This window comes from Aquarana catesbeiana, linkage group LG12 (assembly GCF_042186555.1).
Source record: "Aquarana catesbeiana isolate 2022-GZ linkage group LG12, ASM4218655v1, whole genome shotgun sequence".
NCBI classification, from domain to species: domain Eukaryota; kingdom Metazoa; phylum Chordata; class Amphibia; order Anura; family Ranidae; genus Aquarana; species Aquarana catesbeiana.
The window spans coordinates 116649789-116667010 of record NC_133335.1 but is presented as its reverse complement, the minus strand read 5'-3'; the positions used below and the strand labels follow the sequence as shown (position 1 = coordinate 116667010).

The 17222-nt window shown below is 43.6% G+C and overlaps 1 protein-coding gene across 2 annotated transcripts in view; it reads right to left on the bottom strand.

The window, feature by feature from the left end:
• Nucleotides 1–17222, bottom strand: part of RETREG3 (reticulophagy regulator family member 3) — a 947700-nt gene that overhangs the window by 373452 nt on the left and 557026 nt on the right. For both annotated transcript variants that reach the window (XM_073608287.1, XM_073608289.1), the window contains one exon: nt 4770–4902. In XM_073608287.1, coding sequence (XP_073464388.1) covers nt 4770–4902 — 133 coding nt within the window. The remainder of the gene's footprint in view (nt 1–4769; nt 4903–17222) is intronic.

Sequence of the window (17222 nt, the reverse complement as noted above, 5' to 3'; positions counted from 1 at the left end):
CTGATCCTCAGTAACAACCTCCTGCAACACAGTATTATTTACCACCTCTGTGGGTTCTTGCTTTTTGGGGGAAACCCCCGAACCTTTGCTCATACAAGTCCCAAAACATGGGGCAGCCTCGCCCGATTAGTAAGTCATGAGGTAATCCTGGGACCACCCAAACTTTTAGTGTAGCAGTTCCTGCTGGTGTACACAGGGTCACACAAGCCACCGGATAGTTTTTAACATCACCATTCACTCAGATGACTCTGACCTGTTCCTTTGGTACCAGCTTTCTTTGCAACCCGTCCGCTCGGAGCAGGGTAACAACACTGCCAGAGTCAAGGAGCGCTACCACCCCATCCATTGACCCGCACCACACAATCATTCAGGCTGGTTGCAGCACATAATGCATGGGCATACATGGAGCGACGGTGACCCATGTCACACTCCATTAGTTCTTCCTTGGGCACTGGACCGCCAGATGACCCAGTTGATGGCAGGACCAACAGCGAACCTCACGGGGTTCCCCCTGTCGGTTCTCTGGAAGCTTAGGTCCTAGCGTGCTCCTGGCAGTTGTATTATGCCCCAAGCAGCCACCATGCAATCAACGGGTGTCACCCTGGTGCTGGAACGCACTAATTTGAAACGGGCCAGCTCTCTTGTGACAGAGGGGCTCTCCTGGAACTTTTCCACACAACTGTAGCGCTCAACAGCAGCAGCCATCTCATCCAGGGACTGAGGCTCGGATTGAGCCACTCATCGGTGGAGCTCCCTGGGCAGTTCATGCAAAAAACGGTCCAGTGCGACTCTTTCCACAATCTGAGTGGGTGTCATTTCCTCAGGTTTCAGCCAGTCTTGGAACACGTGCATCAGGTGGTAGAGCTGAGCACGGGCAGGCTTAGCCTTGTCAAAGCGCCAGTCATGGATTCGGTTCGCCCTTTAAGCAACAGTCACTCCCAGCCTTGCTAGGATTTCTGCTTTCAGGAGCTTATAATCCCGTGCCGATCAGGGGCCAAGTCGCAGTACGCTTGTTGGGGGTCTGTGGTCAGGAAATGAACCAGTACATCTGCCCAGTCTTTATCAGGCAGACCTTCCCTGGCTGCAACCCACTCAAACATCACTAGGTATGCTTCCACGTTGTCTGAGGCTGTCATCTTTTGCAGGGTCCGCTGCACTGCCTTCCGGGGTCACTCTTTACAGCGGGATCACCTTTCCTCATTTCAGCCTGCTGGGTCACCGCCTTTTGCAGTCCTTCTAGCTGTTCAAACAGTAAGTTTCCCGTTGCACAGTGACTGCCTGGGCATTAGCCATTGCTAATTGTTTAATTAGCTCCTCCATGGCTTGTTCTGAAGACTTCACAGCTGTGCAGCTTTCACCCAGGACATGGGATTGGCCTGTACCCCTCAAACTGCCCAATGCATACCTCCACCAATTTGTAGGGGATCAGAGGGGTGAACAGTCGGCTCATAGACAGTCTAGTAAAATAAAAATGGCTTTATTTAGCAAAAATAAACAAACAGGCTTGTCTTGTCACACAGTTGTGCACACAGGTACAGCTTTTCACACAGCGTGCTGTGGCAACATACAGGCTTACAGGCAATAGTTCATGGCTCTAATCAGAGCTACAGTCTTTTATGTGGTTAAGCTCACCCAGCAAGTACACAATCCAGCAATGTATCTTTTCACACAGCGTGCTGCTGTGTCTCTCTCCCTCTTCTACACAAACAGCTCCTCTCTGACACTTTCAGCCCATCTGGCAATAAGCAGGTCTGAAGAGAAAGTACCTGCCCTCTTCAATTAACCCTTTCTTAACCCTGACCCAGGCTGACCCTCTACAAAGTGAGAATAGGGGAGCACCTTAAAGACATTAGGAAGGAAAAAGAGAGAAACCGGTGGCCAAACATTTTGCCCAATACCATCAAGGCAAAACTGATGGGCTAAAAGTAAATGGGATATATGTCCTAAAATTACCTACAAGGGGGGGGATTTCAACCGTATCCTACTGCAAAAGGAGAAGCGGTGGATATTTACATTGAAATCCCTCGCTCCCCTGGGTATGAACTCCGAATTAAACTTGCAGCCATTTTAGGATCAATAAAGGCGGTTTTATGCTCACTGTTGGAATATATGAGTGTGCTTCTTATTCTTGTCTTGTATGGTTCTTTCCACAAAGCCTCTTTTTCCGTTTACCCTTCTCCCTTTCTCCCCCCCTTCCCCTTACCTACTCTGGTGTTTACATGTATGGGGTAACATCTACATCCACATTGATGCCGATTGGACGGTGGATGTCTAATGAATGACGGCCTTTCCTGTTATTATAGCGGGAACGCCGGTCATCCATGGCACCACCGTCTTGCCCTCATATTATGCCCCCTGTTATATTTATTTTTATTTTCATATTTATTTTTACTTAACTGGATGTGATTGCAAATAAGACTGCATGTGTAGTGGTGCAGTTCCATACGTATACCAAAGATGGACTGTCAATATGCATCAATTACCTTTATTAGGAAGACATAGATTGACAACAAACACATAGAAGATGAACATCTGAGCTTCTTTTTAGCTTGTCCCTGTCTACTATCTTTCGAAGAAATCAGTATTTGGAGGGGAGGCCTCACCTCGATGGAATAAAAGGGAGAGGTGTACCCCTGTCCCCTCCCCATCCAGATGAAGCTACGCGACACGCCGTTGCGAAACGCATTGATGTCATCACGGCCTGGAGACGCCGCCTGAGTGATCCCCCGTCTAAACGCGATGTGGAGAGTCGCGAACTGAGTGCTGGGTGCACACATACTTTGCTGACACTTCCCTGGCCATACCGCTGAAACACTGCTGAAGTCCTGGAGTATACAGCATAGTATACCACACAGCGTCCTGATCAAATTTTCGATCTATCTTTGGACGCAGATCTGTATATGAGAAGCAAGGACGCGGCTGAGTAATCCTGCCCACCGGTGACACAGGAAATATTGGTCAGCACTATCACTATCATGCAAACATATGTCATCTGACTTGCTATTGCTCTATATGAACTGCATGATTGATGTGCTGATCTAATTCATGGACAGCCAAGTGTGTATGATACAAGGCTGCTGATGGCATTGTATAAACGATAGCTATGGTAAAGAGGTTTAACCTTAAACTACGTAGAGGGTTCTTTACTGTAAGGGCGGCAAGGATGTGGAATTCACTTCCACAGGCGGTGGTCTCAGCGGGGAGCATTGATAGCTTCAAGAAACTATTAGATAATCACCTGAATGACTGCAACATACAGGGATATACAATGTAATACTGACATATAATCACACACATAGGTTGGACTTGATGGACTTGTGTCTTTTTTCAACCTCACCTACTATGTAAATATGTAAATGAACAATAGCATCTGCACTATCAATAAAACCTTCATCAAGGATATATAACTAACCAGCTATCAGCAAACTACTTATCAGTGGCTGCTTCACATTTGAATCTGGTCTTCCTTAGATGTCCAGACCAAGCTTCAGCAGCAACATATCATCCAGGAACTGCTATCTCACAATAGACGAAGCGATTCCTGCATATGTACTTGATCATATATGTTCCATTTATTTAGAACAGCAAAGGATGAACTAATTGCTCTTTAGTTTGGAAACCACCTGGGACATCAGGAAATTAGTCAGTTATGCACTTTAGTATCTGTAATCCTTCCACACCCCTGGGGGCCACACATGCACTGATTCCCCTCATATCTAGCAATATTATTTAAATTTTCTAATTGGCGGCTTGATCGCAGGGTCTCTTTGCATGTGTGGTGATTTGGGCGCCTGGACCGTTTCTGTTATTTGTTTGTTAATTGTTTGTTCTTGTCTATGTGTTTGGTTGTTTTGTGCACCTCATGTCTTGATGTATTTATGGTGTTAAGCTATCTGATACCCAGCAAGACCAGCTTTTCACAGCTTCTACTTGCTGAGTAATTCTTTCTAAACTGCCTAGTTTTGATACATAATAAAATATTAGTAAATTTTATCATTTTATTGATCCTTAATTGCCCGTTACAGCCATAGTAGCCGTCTTTGTTTCTTTGGGAGGTCTTGTCTTTTGTGACCCTCCTTATAAAATAATTTGTTTATGCTGTTTTTTGGTCTTGGCAGTAGCATTGGATCGGTAATCATTACTATACAGGGGGGTACATAGTTAGAGTTTGGCATACATTTTTTGTATGACCCTCTACAATATATATATATATATATATATATATATATATTTTTTTTTTTTAAATTAAAGACACATATTGCCGGTTGAGTATAAATATTTGTGAATCTCAGCAGTGCAACACGATTTGTTTTTAATTTATTTTTATTAGCAAGCATAAGGCCTCTTTCACATGGGCGCTCTGATCAGGTCCACCTGTCAGCTTTTCAGGTGGACCTGATTGGACGCTCCATTTACTTCTATGGAGCGGCAGATGTCAGCGGTGACATGTCCGCTGACATCCACCGATATCCGATTCGATCCTGTCTGTGAAATACAGGCGGATCAAAACCCTATTTTCCATCCGTCTGGAGGATCGGATCAGATGAAACCAGACTGGTAGTTCGTTTTCATCTAATCTCCAATAGAGGTGACCGGGGCTCTGCACAGTGAGCCTGCTTAGCGTCAATGTTACGAGGGGGCACTGTTAGGACTAGTAAGGTTTAGGCTGGAATTCAGCTTTATGTCAAAGTGTGTGTGTATATAAAACACTAGATAAAACATTTCACATTTGTGTTTATCTGGTTATCCCTGAGATTAGATTAGTTTACCTTCTGATCCTTCTGTTAGAGGGGTCTGGCCCCTGGATAAATTAAATGTCCCATTTTCTGTGCAGGAAACATCTACGTCCGAATGCTCAGAGTCAGATATAGTGAGTTCTTTTGCAACCGCAGAGTCATCCAGCTGTGGAAGAAATTCACATTAGGTGAGTGTGCAGGCAGAAAGCTGTAAGTATTCATATGCATGGCTGTGTAAGCCCCAAGTTGCTCTCTTCGGAGTGTGCGCAGGGGCTGAGGACTCTCTCCCCCCACCTCTACATAACAGCACTGGGTCACCATCATTAACCACCAGCAGTGTAAATGAGAAGAAAAGGAGCAAATCATGTGTTTCCTCATATAGATGTATCTAGGTATTTCTCCACTCTGGAGATAGAATCCCTTGTCAGGTTTATACTGCTTTTTGGGGCTGTGTTACAGAGATTTACCCTTACAACCCACTTATCCTGCTGAAGTTTTCCCAGGCAAGAAGTTAGAACAACTCCCCAACAGCAACAAAACAGAAATAAAGTAGGATACTTAACATGAAGTCTTGGGGTTTATTAAGGACACAGGGTTGTAAAACAATTGGTTTATACTGCAGCCTACATAAATTTAGCAACTGGCAACAAAAAATAGTGACCAGTCTGATATAACCCCTCCCAGTCCCAGAATGCTTCAGTTTTGTGGAAAGAAAAAAAGCAGTACTAGGAATAAAATCACAAACAGAGGGATGTAAACAGTGCCCCTTAATGAACTCCACGAAACTGATTTTAAAGTGTCAATAAACCCAGATTATGAAAAACTCTCATTACTATCTATATAACAGTGTGCACATACTCACAAACTCACTAAAGCATTTCGTTTTGTGTAGAGTGAAATATACCTTGTTGATCCTACCTTCAGCTGTCCCTCATCTTCTCTTTGTCCCAACTGCAGCCTGAGATTGTGTAGATCAGTTACTGTCACCTACTAAGCATGTTCCAGTTTCAGTTCCCTTCAAAGCTCTTCATTAGAGTACTGGGGGACATGCATCAATGCATTTTTTTTTAAAAGACAGTTTTTAGAGGAGCAGTGATTTTAATAATGCATAAAATGAAACAGTAAAAATGAAAAATTCCTTTAAATCTTGTGCCTAGGGGGTCCCTTTATTCTGCCTGTAAAGTAGAGCATCTGTACTGTGAATAGAACCTGCTGCAGCAAAACTGACATTTATAAAGAAAAAAAAAAATGACATTTAAATTGTCGGCAATACAATACCATTGCCGTCAATATAATACCATTGCCAGCAATACAAAACTGTAAAAACGGCGTGGGGGTTCCCCCTTCCTGAACCATTCCAGGTCCTCAATATGAGGGGGTGCTTTGGGACAGGGGAGATAGCAGATAGCTGCCATAACCCCAGTATCCTCTTAAACGGCGGGCGGCTGGCTTTCAGATAAAAGTGGTCTCTGCGGCGGCGGAGATGATCATGAGACTGGACGTCGAGTGAGGGAAAGATGGCCCCCACTCGGCTCCATAACATTGGATGACGGAAGTGACATCAAATGTCACTTCCGCCCAATGCTCTTAAAGGGGATTTTTTTTCTTTTTTTCAAAAGACATTTATTATTGCATTTAAGTCTAAATGTGAGATCTGAGGTCTTTTTGACCCCAGATCTCACATTAAAGAGGTCCTGTCATGCTTTATTTTCTATTCAAAGGGATGTTTACATTCCTTGTAATAGGAATAAAAGTGACGCAAAAGTTATTTTTAAAAGGACAGAGTAAAAATAAAAAGTAAAATAAATAATAAATAAATACATAAAAAGAAAAAAAATTTAAAGTGCCCCGTCCCGCTGAGCTCGCTCAAGCAAACGCATACGCAAGTCGAGCCCGCATATGAAAACAGTGTTCAAACAACACATGTGAGGTATTGCCGCAATTGTTGGAGCGAGAGCAATAATTCCAGCACTAGACCATCTCTGTAACTTAAAACTGGTAACCTGTATACATGTTTAAATGTCGCCAATAGAGATTTTTAAGTGCCAAAGTTTGTCGCCATTCCACGAGCAGGCGCAATTTTAAAGCATGATATTTTGGGTATCAATTTACTGGGCGTAACATTATCTTTCACAATATAGAAAAAAAAAAAAAAAATCAGGCTACCTTTACTGTTGTATTTTTTCCCAAAAAATTGCGCTTGTGAGACCGCTGCGTAATACGGTGTGACAAAGTATTGCAACGACCGCCATTTTATTCTCTAGGGTGTCTGGGAAAGAAAAAATATATAATGTTTGGGGGTTCCAAGTAATTTTCTAGCAAAAAAAAAACCAACAGATTTTAACTTGTAAACAATAAATCTCAAAAAGAGGCCTGGTCCAGAAGTGGTTAAAGTGGAACATCACTCTACAAATCAACACTGATCTTTAACCACTTCCTGCTGGAAGGCAGTCATATGAAGTCCTTAGGTTGAAGTGGTGATATCTGGATGATGCCTGCAGCTACAGGCCTCATCCAAATATTTTTGTTTTCAGACGGCAATTGCCTCTCTTGTTAAAGCCATCCTAGCCGCCGATTAGATGCTGGATTGCTTTTATAGGCAGCGGGATGGGACATTCCATCCCCCCCTTCCGCCACCCAATGGCACCTCCCTTCCGTGTGATCAGGGACCCAGAGACCCTATCCGGCGGTGCTGCCGGATTACCATAGAGCTGGCCATGTCCCGGATGGTCCCCGGCCAACTTTATCATCCAGGGAGGCCGGAAGCAAAATCATTTTTTTTCCCCTGGAAAGCAGAGATTTTTTTTTTTTTGATCTCATGCTTTCCAGGGTAGAGGAGATATCTGGGGTCTTACTGACCCCAGATGTCTCCAAAAGAGGACCTGTCATGCCTTATTCCTATTACAAGGGATGTAAGCAAACGCATACCTAGGCCGTGTCCACATATGGAAACGAAGTTTGCACCATCACTGCAAAAGGTATAGCGAGAGCAATAATGCTAGCTCTAGACTGTAAACTCTAAACTGGTAACCTGTATAATTTTTTTAAAGATTCGCCTATGGAGATTTTTAAGTACTGTAGTTTCGTACCATTCCACTTCTAAAGCGGGACACGTTAGGTATCTATTTACTCGGTGTAACCTCATCTTTTACCAAAAAAACTGGGTTATAGATTGTGTTTTTTTTATTAAAATTCATTAAAGTGTATTTTTTCCAAATAAATTGCCTTTGAAAAATTGCTGCACAAATATCATGTGGCATAAAAAAAAAAAAAATATTGCAACAACCGTGATTTTATTCTCTGCTAAAAAAAAAAAAAAAAAAAAGATATATGTACAGTATCTCACAAAAGTGAGTAGAGTACACCCCTCACATTTTTGTAAATACAGTCAGGTCCATAAATGTTGGGACATCGACACAATTCTAATCTTTTTGGCTCTATACAACACCACAATGGATTTGAAATGAAACAAACAAGATGTGCTTTAACTGCAGACTTTCAGCTTTAATTTGAGGGGATTTACATCCAAATCAAGTGAACGGTGTAGGAATTACAACAGTTTGTATATGGCCTCCCACTTTTTACGGGACCAAAAGCAATGAGACAATTGGCTCCTCAGCTGTTCCATGGCCAGGTGTGTGTTATTCCCTCATTATCCCATTTACAAGGAGCAGATAAAAGGTCCAGAGTTCATTTCAAGTGTGCTATTTGCATTTGGAATCTGTTGCTGTCAACTTTCAATATGAGATCCAAAGAGCTGTCACTATCAGTATAGCAAGCCATCATTAGGCTGAAAAAACAAAACAAACCCATCAGAGAGATAGCAAAAACATTAGGTGTGGCCAAATCAACTGTTTGGAACATCTTTAAAAAGAAAGAATGCACCAGTGAGCTTAGCAACACCAAAAGTACCGGAAGACCACGAAAAACAATTGTGGTGGATGACCGAAGAATTCTTTCCCTGGTGAAGAAAACACCCTTCACAACAGTTGGCCAGATCAAGAACACTCTCCAGGAGGTAGGTGTATGTGTGTCAAAGTCAACAATCAAGAGAAGACTTCACCAGAGTGAATACAGAGGGTTCACCACAAGATGTAAACCATTGGTGAGCCTCAAAAACAGGAAGGCCAGATTAGAGTTTGCCAAACAACATCTAAAAAACCTTCACAGTTCTGGAACATCATCCTATGGACAGATGACCAAGATCAACTTGTACCAGAGTGATGGGAAGAGAAGAGTATGGAGAAGGAAAGGAACTGCTCATGATCCAAAGCATACCACCTCATCAGTGAAGCATGGTGGTGGTAGTGTCATGGTGTGGGCATGTATGGCTGCCAATGGAACTGGTTCTGTTGTATTTATTGATGTGACTGCTGACAAAAGCAGCAGGATGAATTCTGAAGTGTTTCGGGCAACATTATCTGCTCATATTCAGCAAAATGCTTCAGAACTCATTGGAAGGAGCTTCACAGTGCAGATGGACAATGACCCGAAGCATACTGCGAAAGCAACGAAATACTTTTTTAAGGGAAAGAAGTGGAATGTTATGCAATGGCCAAGTCAATCACCTGACCTGAATCCGATTGAGCATGCATTTCACTTGCTGAAGACAAAACTGAAGGGAAAATGCCCCAAGAATAAGCAGGAACTGAAGACAGTTGCAGTAGAGGCCTGGCAGAGCATCACCAGGGATGAAACCCAGCATCTGGTGATGTCTAGGCGTTCCAGACTTCAGGCTGTAATTGACTGCAAAGAATTTGCAACCAAGTATTAAAAAATGAAAGTTTGATGGATGATTGTTAATCTGTCCCATTACTTTTGGTACCTTAAAAAGTGGGAGGCACATATACAAACTGTTGTAATGCCTACACCATTCACCTGATTTGGATGTAAATCCCTTCAAATTAAAGCTGAAAGTCTGCAGCTAAAGCACATCTTGTTTGTTTCATTTCAAATCCACTGTGGTGGTGTATAGAGCCAAAAAGATTAGAATTGTGTCGATATCCCAATATTTATGGACCTGAATGTATATCACCCCCTCGATATAGCCAATGCATTTTGCACATATTACAAACAGCTATACAATTTAAAATCAGATCCCTCAACACCTCAACCCACCGATATAGAGATCAACAATTTTCTTCGCTCAATCAGTCTTCCCTTCATAGCTACTAAGGAATTGCAAAACTTAAACTCTGCTATATCAGACAGAGAAATTATCCAAGCCATTCACTCTCTACCTACCAGTAAATCTCCGGGTGCTGATGGCTTCTCGGCTGAGTACTACAAAACCTTTCAAAACATACTAGTGCCATATATTAGCAAGCTCTTTCAGAAGCTACGACTTTTACCTCATTCCCGGAAGAGATGCTCCAAGCAGTTATAGTGGCCCTTGCAAAACCAGGGAAAAAGCCAGATGTTCCTCAAAATTTCCACCCTATTTCCCTTCTCAACACGGACTTGAAGGTATACTCAAAAATTTAAGCTAATCGCTTAGCAGAAGTCACTCCCCAATTAATTAAAGCAGACCAGGTGGGATTTGTGAAGTGCAGACGAGCTCCAGATGGCACCCGTAGGATGTATAATCTACTCAAAATTGTGGATACTCGGAAAGTGCCCACAGTGTTCCTGACACTCTATGCTGAAAAAGCGTTCGATCCGGTTAACTGGGGGTACCTAAGGGCGACACTCAACAAGTTTGGCTTGATGGGTCCTATCTGTTTGGCTATTTCAGCGCTATATACTGTCCCAACAGCGTGGGTATATACCGCCAATGCCATGTCGGACAAATTCTATATTACAAATGGGACCCGCAGGGGATGCCCTCTGTCCCTTTTGATTTTTTTCACTGGTGATGAAGCCCCTGGCGGAAGCAATTAGGCAAGACACTTTAAGGGCTTCCGAATAGCTGACACAGACCACAAAATTGGCTTATTTGCGGATGATGTGGTACTGACCCTAACCTCACCGGCAAATTCCCTTGACAGGACTCAAAATCTACTTAATCACTTTGGGAGAGTATCATACTACAAACTTAATGTTAATAAATCCTCTATCCTTCCCATGCATATACTCGCCCCAAATCTATTAAATAAATTAAACTCAAAATTTCCTTTCCAATGGGCTACAAAAAGTCTGCAATATCTAGGGATTAAACTCTCTTATCCCTCCAAATCTCTATATGAATATAACTACCCTGCCCTTCTATATACAATTAAACGCGACCTAGCACATATCTCTTTGCATGAACTTAATTGGTTAGGGAAAATAGCCGCTTTAAAAATGACACTATTGCCAAAAATAATCTATTATTTTCGCATCATCCCCATCTGTTTACCTGAATCTTTTTTCACTACTGTCGACAAGATGTTTAGGAAATTCACATGGGTGGGTAAATTAGCAAGGCTCTCCTACCCCATACTACTTAACCACTTCCCGCCCGCCCTATAGCAGATTGACGTCCGGGAAGTGGTTCTGTTATCCTGACTGGGCGTCATATGACGTCCAGCAGGATAACATGCCGCAGCGCGCCCCCAGGGGCGCGCATCGCGGCGATCGGTGGAGCGGTGTGTCAGCCTGACACACCGCTACACCGATCTTGGTAAAGAGCCTCCGGCAGAGGCTCTTTACCACGTGATCAGCCGTGTCCAATCACGGCTGATCACGCTGTCAATGGGAAGAGCCGTTGATCGGCTCTTCCTCACTCGCATCTGACAGACGCGAGTAGCGGAGAGCCGGTCGGCGGCTCTCCTGGCAGAGGGGGTCTGCGCTGATTGTTTTTCAGCGCAGCCCCCCCTCAGATCACCACACTGGACCACCAGGGATGCCACTAGGACCACCAGGGAAGGGGCAACATGTGGATGGCCAGGTATGTACCCCATGGCCATCCACATGTGCCCAATCTGTGCCAATCAGTGCCCACAAATGGGCACTGATTGGCACCATTATGTCCCAGATCTGCCCAGCAATGCCCCCAAAGTTTTATCAGTGCCACCTGTCATGGCCCATCGGTGCCACCTGTCAGTGCCCATCAGTGCCCACCTATCAGTGCCCATCAGTGCCACACATCAGTGCCACCCATAAGTACCCATCAGTGCCATCCATATGTACCAATCAATGCTACCTACGAGTGCCCATCGGTGCCACCTATGAGTGCCCATCAGTGCCGCATACCAGTGCCACCTATCAGTGCCACCTATCAGTGCCCATTAGTGCCACCTCATCAGTGCCACCTCATTGGTGCCACCTCATCGGTGCCCATCAGTGCCGCCGTATCAGTGCCCGTCAGTGCAGCCATATCAGTGCCCATCATTGAAGGAGAAAACGTACTTATTTACAAAAAATTTTAACAGAAACAAAGAAAAACTTGTTTTTTTTTCGAAATTTTCGGTCTTTTTTTATTTGTTGCGCAAAAAATAAAAACCGCAGAGGTGATCAATACCCACCTTGCTTTTGAAAGCTCTATTTGTGGGAACAAAATGATAAAAAATTTGTTTGGGTACAGTGTAGCATGACCGCGCAATTGTCATTCAAATTGCGATAGCACTGAAAGGTGAAAATTGGCCTGGGCGGGAAGGTGTCTAAGTGCCTGGTATTGAAGTGGTTAAACAAAGACAGAAAGGGGGAACAGGATTTCCTAACCTGTAAATTTTATTATGCAGCGTTATTGGACCAAGCCAAGTCGTGGTTTGATAGCGAAATTGATAAACTATGGGTGCAAATAGAGCGGGCAATAGTCGCACAAAGATCTACCCTCACTTTTACTGGCAACATTAAGGCCCCTTTCACACTGGGGCGGTAGGGGGCGTCGGCGGTAAAACAGCGCTATATTTAGCGCTGTTTTACCGCGGTATTCGGCCACTAGTGGTGCGGTTTTATCCCCCCGCTGGTGGCCGAAAAAGGGTTAAAACCCCTCGTATAGCGCAGCTATTACCGCGGTATAGCCGCGCTGTCCCATTGCTTACTCCAAAGAAGCGGCTGACAGGAGATTTTTTCTTCTCCTGCCAGCGCACCGCTTCAGTGTGAAAGCCCTGAGGCTTTCACACTGAACAAACAGCGGAGGCTGTTTAGGGGCGGTTTGCAGGCGCTATTTTTAGCGCAATAACGCCTGCAAACCGCCCCAGTGTGAAAGGGGTCTAACACAAAGACCACTATACTACCCCAAGTTTCCTTCCATTGTTGCAACGTTAAGGGCTCTAAATGGACAAATTGATAATAGTAAATCCCTACATAGGAAAGATATCACCTTGGGCATGTACGAATACCTTATCCCTTCTTTGAAAATAACTGACGGATCCTTCTCAAAAGAAACCACATACATACAATTTGTATCCAAACGCCTCTTTAAAACGTCATATGCAGACATCCAATTACACCATTACCACATTAAGAACCCACGTTCCCTCCTTACATTGTGACCAGACATATGGGTGTACCTGACCACCTCATTCCACAAACCTAAAAGATCTCTCCTGGTTCTACCAAAAACGACATGACCAGTGTAGATCAGATGTTACCAACCTTCTATGTTTGCTCAACCACCATACTCAGCTTACCCCTTAATATTAATTCCAATTAATGAGACTACACCTGGAATGGAGTACAATGGCCATAGCAGCCTTCTTTATTAACCAAAACCATTATTATTTCACATAAACATCTGAAACATAACAATTTTCTGCCTGATTGGTCTTTTGACGGTACCCAGAATCCAAATACTATTCCACTCCTGCACTGCAGGCCCTTTTACCATAATAGGCCTCCAGCCGTGAAAAACACCAGCTCGGAGACAACCGCCACTACCCGCAGTGCAACCATTACCATCTTCCAGTTAACCTATTTAACTGGAATACACCAGAGGGGATCATACCACCTATGAGTCCTCCACACTTCCATCTCCAAAGTATTTCCTTACACTGTCAAAAGACCAACCACCGCCACCGCCCAAAAGGGTGACACCTTACCCTTGCGGGCCCCTCCACACCCTTTTATTTCCATCCTGCACCCCAGGGGCCAAAAATTGAATCCCGCTGCAGAATAAATGGACTCCGTTCTTTCCCAGGTACAACCCAGTGTCAAATTTTTAATACCAAACGGCGGATAACATGCCACCATTCCGAATAAAAGCGCCCCACCACCTTATGAACCATTATGCGTGTCTTGTTGATCGTCCAAGCCACGCAACTTACACTACCCTTCAACCTGCTGAACCCAACACTTCGTAAAAGAAACATTTCACCCCCACCCTGTAACTTAAAGAAAATTTGCCATAACTGCCAATGTTTATTTAATTATTTATTTATTTAATGATTATTTTTTATTTTTTTTTAATAATTAATAATTATAATAATAATTTAATAATAATAATAATTTTAATAATTAAAAAATTGATGTTATATTTGATTTCTTTATTGTTAAAATTAGAGTGAAAAGGCTAAAGAATAAAAATGTAATAATCAGAAATAAAGCAGTTAAGATCAAATTCCACATTGTGTCCTAATGGCGTTAAAGTACGGAGCTCATAGATCCAGCGAGATTCTGACTGGCTAAGTTTTATTACTTTGTTGTCACCCCTCCAATGGGGTTTATATCTATCAATTCCCCATACTTTCAATGAGGAAGGATCTCTATTGTGAAATTGATCATAATGTCTTGACAGACTATGTTTTGGGTAACCATTCTTTCTATTTTGGGTGTGTTCCCTCAATCTTTTCCACATTTCTCTTTTTGTTCGTCCAACGTACTGGATCTGGCATGGACATTCTATAAGGTACACTACTCCCTCTCTTCTGCAAGATATAAATTCTTCTATCTGGTACTCTTTATTAGTAACTGTAGATCTAAAGCTCCATTTTTTCTTCTTTGTTTCTTCTGTGTGTCTACATGTGTAACAAGTCTTGCAGGGATAATATCCTTTCCCATCAAAGAAGGAAAACTTTTTTTGAGAGGGAGGATCTTTTTTTAATTCAAAAATAACTTTTATTGAGCATAATAGAAAGTTTATAAACACACGGGTGAATAGTGCAACATTATTATTATTATTATTATTATTATTCAGGATTTATATAGCGCCAACAGTTTACGCAGCGCTTTACAATATAAAAGGGAGACAATACAGTTATAATATAATACAATACAATAGGATTAAGAGGGCCCTGCTCAGAAGAGCTTACAATCTAATAGGGTGGGGCAGGTGGTACAAAAGGTTGTAACTGTGGGGAATGAGCTGGTGGAAGTGGTAGGAGATTAGTTGGAGACGTGATAGGCTTTCCTGAAGAGATGAGTTTTCAGGGATTGCCTGAAGGTAGCAAGAGTAGGGGATAGCCGGATAGATGGAGGTAGCGAGTTCCAGAGGATGGGAGAGGCTCTGGAGAAATCCTGGAGACGAGCATGGGAGGAGGAGATGAGAGAGCTTGAAAGCAGGAGGTCTTGAGAAGAGCGGAGAGGACGATTTGGGTGATATTTGGAGACAAGATTAGTGATGTAGCTTGGGGCAGAGTTGTGAATGGCTTTGTATGTTGTGGTTAGAATTTTGAATTTAATTCGCTGGGTGATTGGGAGCCAGTGTAGGGATTGAAGTAGAGGGTTGGCAGACACTGAGCGGTTGGTAAGGTGGATAAGTCTGGCAGCAGCATTCATGATAGACTGAAGAGGGGATAGCCTATGGAGCGGTAGGCCAATGAGAAGGGAGTTGCAATAGTCAAGGCGAGAGATAACAAGGGAGTGAATGAGGAGCTTGGTGGTTTAATTTGTTAAAAAAGGGCGAATTTTAGAGATGTTACGGAGGTGAATTCTACAAACTTTTGACAAAGATTGGATTTGAGGCTGAAATGACAAGTCGGAGTCTAGGATTACACCTAGTACCCTGGCGTGAGGGGAGGGACTGATGGTTGCATTGTTGATTTTGATGGAAAAGTCATGGAGGGGGGCACGGGCGGGGGGGAATATTAATAGCTCAGTTTTAGAGAGATTTAGTTTAAGGAAGTGGTGCACTATATTTACGAATCAATCCAATTGACATGCACATATGGTGTTACATTTATGACATTACACAGCTGACATTTGCAGTATAGTGATGCAGGAGTTGGAAAGGAGGCATTTATATATTGGAGCATAACATAGCTGGGTTGTTTGAATACAAGGGGGGGGGGGAACCAGTAAGGGAGTCCTGAGGGCATCATGCAATTTCTCCCCCTCCTTTATATAAAGAAAGATAGTAGGCTTAATCACTTGTATCACAGGTGGAGGTATTCTCGAGCCATCTATCCCAGATTTTGTAGTATTTATCAGGGCAGCCCCTATGGATATACAGCACCTTTTTGTAGGGGAGAGTAATATTAACAGCTCTGATCCATTTCTGCAGTGTAGGGGGGTCCCCCTCAGCCATGTTCTAGCGATCTGCAACCTGGCAAGGAACAGTGTCTCTCTGAGAGTGAAAGGAGACCTAGTACACACTGACGGGGGCAGAGAGACAGCGTGGAGCCCATGCGGTCGTGTAGAAATCTCACCACCTGTGTCCAAAACCCCTGTATGGATGGGCAGGCCCATATAAGTGAAAAAAGGAGGCCCTGTGGTGGCCACAGTCTGGGCAGTTGGGGTTACAGTCATGTTTGTATTTGGATATGCGAAGCGGAGTCAAATATGATCTGTGAAGGACATATAAATGGGATAAGCGGTCAGAGAGTTTTGGGGAGACAATCTTGCAGTTGCCAAGGGCCTCCTCCCAGTCCTCGTCCGTCAACTCGCCAAGGTCCGATTCCTGTCGCGACCTCAGCTGTTGTGTAATGGTATCGGCTGCATGAGGTATGTGTATATTTGGGAAATCAGTTTCTTGGGGTCTTCTCCCAGGACTATGTCTACTAGTAGTGGGACCTCAAGGGCGGGTATAGGGTTACCGAGCTGTGTATTGAGTGCGTGCCGGAGTTGGAGGTAGCGGAAGAACATGTGATTTTGTAAAGCGAAGTTTTCTTTAAGGGTTTGAAATGACTTAACCACCCCATTGGCTACAACTTGTGAAAGGTAAATAACACCCCTAACAACCCATAAACCATGATCAGGAATATTGGCAAGTTCAGGCAAAATGTGGTTATCCCATGTGGGAGTGAGGGGAGGGTGCTCGGCCCAGTCGCATGTCAGTTTGCCAAATCTTGCAATGATGTGACAGCATGTGCCTCCCGTCACTACCATGGGACAACCCCCGGGGTAGGCAGAATAGGAGTTGGAAGGGGTGAGACATCTGGCCGTGAAGTTGTGAGCAGACCATGTGGGAGTAGCGTTCTGTCGGTATGGTTGAAGTGGAAGAAGTGAGAGAGTTGGGATGCTATGTAATACGTGAGTAGATCAGGGAGCGCTGTGCCTCCTAGTTCAGTTGGACATTTTAGGACCTTCATCGATAGTTTATGTCGGGAGGAGCCCCATATGAAAGAGTTAAGGATAGATTCCATTGATTTGAATATGTGCACAGGGAGAGGTACTGGGGCTTGCCAA